At 36.1% G+C, this 6,585-nt stretch overlaps 2 protein-coding genes across 3 annotated transcripts; one reads left to right on the top strand and one right to left on the bottom strand.

The window, feature by feature from the left end:
* Positions 1 to 236: 236 nt before the first annotated feature.
* On the bottom strand, positions 237 to 1,603 carry LOC105208951 (coiled-coil-helix-coiled-coil-helix domain-containing protein 10, mitochondrial). Its single transcript, XM_011179059.3, has 3 exons — positions 1,201 to 1,603; positions 717 to 894; positions 237 to 644 (listed from the first exon to the last, which is right to left on the bottom strand). Exons 1-3 carry the CDS (start codon positions 1,245 to 1,247, stop codon positions 384 to 386), a joined length of 486 nt encoding a protein of 161 aa, XP_011177361.1. The 5' UTR covers positions 1,248 to 1,603; the 3' UTR covers positions 237 to 383.
* Positions 1,604 to 3,615: 2,012 nt separating this feature from the next.
* On the top strand, positions 3,616 to 4,756 carry Cg1552_1 (uncharacterized protein CG1552). 2 transcript variants are annotated; one of them, XM_011179061.3, is made up of 3 exons: positions 3,616 to 3,905; positions 4,108 to 4,222; positions 4,389 to 4,756. In XM_011179061.3, the coding sequence occupies exons 1-3, from the start codon at positions 3,773 to 3,775 to the stop codon at positions 4,612 to 4,614; spliced, it is 474 nt and encodes a 157-aa protein (XP_011177363.1). In that variant the 5' UTR covers positions 3,616 to 3,772; the 3' UTR covers positions 4,615 to 4,756. The 2 variants fall into 2 exon arrangements, with proteins under 2 accessions (XP_011177363.1, XP_011177362.1); XM_011179060.3 differs by having other exon boundaries at positions 3,617 to 3,905; positions 4,108 to 4,261.
* Positions 4,757 to 6,585: the final 1,829 nt, after the last annotated feature.

The following is a 6,585-nucleotide window of genomic DNA, read 5'->3' as shown; positions in this document are numbered from 1 at the left end:
TGAGTTGCTGTATTGTTATTGTTGTATTAGTGGTATGATCCGTTGTTGTTTTTTGGTTGTTTGCCAATTAACGCTTCCACGTTATCTGTTTGCACATATTTTCTGCGTAGAATTTTCTAGAAATATTCACCAAAGTTCTTTTGTTGTTGTTGCCATTCAATCTATTGACACTTTTGCCTATTATCTGCAGCATTCAACAAACTCTTCATACTTTAACACAAAAAATCACTCAATCATTGAACTTTGAAACATCTAAATTATAAATTTGTTTTTGTTGTTTTGTTTTTGTTCACAATTATTTCATTGATTAATATTGTATTATATCATATAACGGTTTGAATATTTATGTAAGTAATTGAGTTTGCTGTGTGTCAACCAACAATTTATTGCAAATGATGTTGAACCTTGCATTGACGTAGCGCTTCATTGAAGCCTTCGCAGAGTGTCAAGTCAGATTGGCCTTGAGCGCATTGCAGGAACTGTTTAATCTCCCAAGCACAAGCACCTTGTGGCTCGTTGGGCTGAGCTGCATTGCCGTAGTATTGCTGTTGAGCTGGTGGAGCTGCTGCGGCAGCGGGAGCGGCAGCCTCTTTATCACCAGAACCACTGAACAAGCTAGTAATACCGGCACCAAGTGTATGTCCCTGAAAATATAGTATTTTGTTTAAGTAAATTATTTAGCTGATGAAATTAGATTCTATTTCTTGTCAACTTACCACTGCTGAGCCAACAGCTACACCACCAGCGGTAGCTGCCATTTGTTGGAACATTGATGGCTGCTGTGGTGCGCCAACAGCGCTGGGTGCAGCTTGTACTGGTGCTGGGGGTGCTGCCGGAGCGGCGCGTGCCGGCACATTTGGTGTTGGAGCTGGTGCATGATGTGTGGGCGCACTCCTGTTGTCAATAATATATGAAATTTGTTATTTTATTTAATAACTTTATCATACGCAACACTTTTTGACATTTGCCAAGCGCATAATGTATAGCTGTTACGCAACAACGTAATGTAATGAGAATTTTCACCGACTTCATATTTGTGTTTATATATAAATAAATATGTTTATAAGTAATTTTATCACGCATTTATTTACATATATTTATTTTCGTTGCATTGTTAATTACATTAGCGCATGAATTGCACTTTGCACCCATGCGGTTGTTATTGTCACAGCTCCACAAAAGACTTGATTTTGTACTTACCTCCTGGTAGCTGGGGGTGGGCTAGCTGAACGTCCACGTCGTACCATTTTTGTAAATTTGTTTTAATTAATTAAATATTTAAGATAATAAATCACACTGATTTTCTTTGTTGCTTGAAAAATCACTAGTATTCGGCTAAGAGCCTTTCGCTTTGTTATATCTTTATTCTTGTGTTTTCTGTTTTAAACTGACGTTTAACTTTCAACTCGCGTGTCTTTTATAAAAAATTTAATTTGCCAGAAATTTCCAATTTCTTTTGTGCTTCTGCGCGAAAATTACAACAAAACGAATTGTCAAAAGTGACAAGCAATCGTGGTAATAGATTAGATATTTGCGTTAATTCAGTATGTCAGGTAGCGGAAGTTGACCAAATTAAATTTTCTTAAATTTTTTCACAATAAATTTTCTTTATAAAAATTTGGAAGTAATATGACAAAGTAGTTAGAAATGTATATTTTCAGTGAGGAGCAAGTGTGAAATTGCTTGTTATTGTTTATAGGGATAAAAGAGTTTTAAGTAAGTTAAAAATCATAAAGTGGACTGCTTCATTTCACCGTTATTTGAAAATTTTTGTTTCCGGAATCGACATTAATTGAGGTTATGTGCCGATATTTTGAGGTTGACTAATAATAACAAACCAACAGTTGACAGCTGACAATCATATATGTAAAAACAAAAACAAAATGGGTGAATGCACAAAATCATACCCCTTACATGTGTTTTACCTCTAATAGGTATCTTGCTGTGACTAATATACTATGCTACTGACGACCTTGGCCATAATAAAAAGCAGTAAACTTACAGAGCACAACACATAATTGATAAAAAGAAAGCTTGTGCGGTTTATTGACATTTGTTGCTAGTGTCGTATAATAAAATAAAAAAATTTGTTTCATAAATTTCAGAAATTTTCCAAACTCTAGGTGTTTAGCACCCCATCCGTTATGAAATTTAAAAAAAAAAATCTCTAAATTACTTTTAAATATGCTTGTTATCACACAAAAATATATGCAAATTTGATATCAACCAACAACAACAATAAATACATTAACACTAACGAGTGTCAGGCGCTTAGTAGATAAATCACTGAATTGCGTTCCAGCTTAGTTGAGGTTATGTACTCATATACATACGCGGTTACTTAAACCATTCCAACATCACCTATGATAATAGATACGTATGCATTGTAGTTGTATTAATCAAAAGCGACAATGACACATCATGCACAACAACAATAACAGCAAATCATATCAATTGTTGTATTGTGAGTGACTAATGTATATACAAGGGGCATATGTTTGCTCTAAATGTTGAAAAATGAGATAAATTGCAGTACAAAAGTGCTTGAGCACTGAAAAAAATCGGACATGCAAATTTACAAGGGAACAAGTAGACTATATTGGAATATATTTAAAGTCTGGGGTTTGAAGAAAAAATCCTGATCCTAAAGATCAAAATGGTGAGAACGAAAGTCAACATGGTTTCATATATCGTCAGATGATTACTCTCCATAATAATATGTTTTAAAGGTATATTATGTTTCCCAAATTAGGGATATTAAAAATCTCGGCCTTCCAAGGTCTAACCTCCAAAAATGGCAGATTTCATTCGAGATTTTATTAATATTTCTTTGTCCGGAACCCCTATATTAAAATATAAGACTCCCTCTCCAATTGAATCATAGTTTATTTACAACCAGAAAACATATTTCAATTCCATCTTTTACCTATTTACGATCGAGACACTAAAGACACCAATAAATAGTGAAACCGAGAAAAGTTAAGGAATGTCTGTCTAATTAAACGACCTTTCCACCTACGAGTGGTACGATATTGGGAGAGAGTTGAAAATTTATTGAATGCAAAATTGTGGCAGTTTTTTTTTGGGTTCCATTAAAACCACAATCTTTTTTCGAGCTGTAGAGATCTTTCAAACCACCGATTACGAGTAGTTCTCCGGATTAACCTGCATAATGAATTACTCTCCAAGCAGCTTCTGCTGGGATGTTTCCTCGAAACTATCCTCAGCGCAACTTCGTTCAGGCAGGTTAAACACCTACATATCCTAGACCTCGACATGTCAAACACATGTACCGTATGCAATGAGTCCCCGACTCTAACATCCCTCTCCCTATGGTCCGACCCTGTCGAAACAGCTCGTTTCCTGGTGCTCTCCTTAGATGACTTCGATGACGACTAGACTTGACCTTACCACTCCAATTGGGGTTTAGATAATCTTTATAACAACAACAACCAAAGAAGTGCTACAAAAACTCTGACAAAAGTGACTCTGTGAGAGTAATCTGAAGGTTTATAATTCTACAGATTTTTCTCAGTGTACACATCCACACCAGAAGATAGTATGTATCAATTTGTAAATGACTAAATTAATCAAGGCGATCATCATTTTGTGGATCGTGTAAATTCAGTGCGTTTTGAATAACGCGCGCGATAAGCACTCAACCGACGCTCTGATTTTTTGCATAGACGGGAAAAAAGCCTTGAAAATAAATATATTTCAAAATATTTGTGGAAAAATTTTAAAAAGTAAAATTTTGGAAAATCCGTAGAAAATGCGGTGTCTTAGTGGTTTACTGATTTTGTTGTTCCTTGGCGCCTGTGCTGCCTTCGGACAATATCACATGCGACACTACAACAGCCGTCAAGTGGACTCCAGTGAGGAGGATGACACGAATACTGTGTTGCGTAAGTGGAATAAATGAAATTTTAATAAAAAAAAATAAATTTAAATAAAAAAATTAAATTTAAATAAAAAAATAAATTTAAATTAAAAAAAATAAAAAAAAATTAAATTTTTTATAACAAGTGTATCAAAATGCTGTTGAAATTATAAAAAAAATTCAAATTTTCATTTTCCACATCTTATTACTCTACCTCTCCCTTCCAGGCTCCTATCGTCGTTGCATGTGGGAACAATCGAAATTTCTACCGCGTCGCCTGGTGTTGCTCAGCTTATGTGCGAATTTGTTTTGTGAAAATAATCAAATCGTACCACGTTCCAGGTCTATTTTTGTAGTGGAAAAGATGTCTAGACCCAACGAGTAGTTATTCGTAGTTGCACCTAACCTACAATACTGTCAATGTGATACCACTAATAATGTCTCTCTCACTCTCTCTCTCCTTTTCTCTCTCTCAATTTCTTTTTGCAACGCCACACATGTCGTTTAGCTGCCTGGACATTTTGCCCGACCAATGCGAGCAAGGCGACGAGGAGGAACTCATGTATAAACCCTTTCCGGATTGCTGTCCGGTCTATTGCAATCTGAAGCGACGCATGCAACGCTTAAAGACAATGCATTATCGACATCGTAAGCTCTTGAATTTGCAACAACAACAAGCGCAATCGGATTTAATACTCGGCAACTATAATGTGGATGAACTGGGCTTCAGATAAGACCGTTGATGAAGGATCAAGGACCACACTTGGTAGCGTGACAAGTGCGTAAAGTGCCAAGTTTCAATGCGTCATTATGAAAAATATATTTGAATTGTAGAAAATTCAATTTAAAAGCAATATACACGTAATCAAATTCAAAGCGTGTATTTGTTGTTGTTTTTATTTGTGTAGCGTGATTTGTATGCGTGTATGGCAGCGCCAATAATTAATTGATAAAAATCTCAATGGACTCGATTCAGTCAATGGCACCTACGATTTGCTCACTTTATGACTTAATTATTATTTATCAGCAATATCAGATCGTTCGGTGCGCATGCTCGTGTTCGGGCGGCAAATCTTATTTATGCGCAAGCTAGCCAGCAAGTTGGCATGGAGTTGGCGCTGGTGCGACGTGCTGCCCACCAATTGGTTTTTGGCCACATGTGCGCATAAATTAGGTGTGACTTTTTTGGATCGCATTGCAATTACAATGGGAGCATTCGAGTTGTTTTGTTGGCGGATTTATAAATAATTCTTTGATAGTTACAAATGCAAAAAGAAAAAGAAAAATATTTTTACTGTGCCCAAAATGAAGTCATTTGTGCGCCCACAGGTGATTTTGGTTTGATATTTCCTTCAAAAAATTAAAAAAATATTTATTTGGGCAGTTAATTTGCAAAAATTTCAGGTGGCAAAGGTAGGTAAAAATATGATTTCCTGTTTACTACCTTTTGTATTTTTTTAAATTCTTTTGAGATCGGTCATTTTTCCAAAAAATTTCTCAATAGTGTGATAAATATGTATTAAAGAGATCAGTCCGCATGTTTTGAAGACTAAAGTCGATACTCAACCAATTTCCATAATCTCCAAGTCAGTCAGTACTTTATGGAGCTTAACAGTTATAGGCTATAGGAAGCAACTACAATTCGATCATAACGAAATCGTGTGTGAAAACTTAAGAAACGAAAAAAATATCCCACTTTATACTGTCTGAATTAAATATCAGTAAATGGTTTCAAACGAGGTTGTCTTCAGATTCATTGTGGAGCGCTTTACGTACTCTTTAAACCAACTTTTTCTAGTCTGACTATTATCCCAGAACTAATATATTTACTAAAATACCTTTGTGATCTCACAAATACCCATTACTTCTAAGTTGGGAGAGTCGGTGGAGATTATGCGATGAACTCGTTTACCTCAGAACTCAAGATTAAATCAATTATCATTGCATAGGAGGATACAAGGAAGACATTACCAATTCTATATTTTTGGCCGGTCACCGTCTCTAACATGGACTTATGGTCACAAACAAAAAAAATACCCCTATGGTCTGAAATCATCAATGAAATCGGCTCGGACATGTTCTGAGATACAATCACCCGGAACGCTGTTGACTGGGATCCACAAGGTAGTCAAAAAAATCCGTCCCGCTTTAATCTGAAGAATAAATTTGGATATCAAAATATCTAAGGTCCAAAAAAGTTAGAGTTAAATAAAGAGGCTAGCACAAGATCGAAATAAATGGAGAAATCTCATTGTGCCCCTTTGCTCCCCCTCGGAGCCAATGGATACTATATATCATTGCTGATATTAAAACTCAAATATACTAGAGTAAATCCGACTCACTATCGTGGGACTTCTTTAACCTGATGCTGGAGAAAATAATAAGAGCTGCAAAGCTAAATAGAGAAGGTACAATCTTCTACAAGAGTGTACAGCTACTGGCGTACGCCGATGATATCGATATCATTGGAAACAACACCCGCGTCGTTAGTTCTGCTTTTTCCAGACTGGATAGGGAAGAGAAACGTATGGGTCTGGTGGTGAACGAGGACAAGACGAAATATCTCCTGTCATCAAGCAAACAGTCGGCGCATTCGCGTCTTAACTCCCACGTTACTGTTGACAGTCATAACATTGAAGTTGTAGATAATTTCGTCTATCTGGGAACCAGCATTAACAGCAATAATAATGTCCGCCTGGATATCC

Source organism: Zeugodacus cucurbitae, chromosome 5 (assembly GCF_028554725.1).
Source record: "Zeugodacus cucurbitae isolate PBARC_wt_2022May chromosome 5, idZeuCucr1.2, whole genome shotgun sequence".
NCBI lineage: Eukaryota > Metazoa > Arthropoda > Insecta > Diptera > Tephritidae > Zeugodacus > Zeugodacus cucurbitae.
This window is presented reverse-complemented; position numbering and strand designations above follow the sequence as displayed.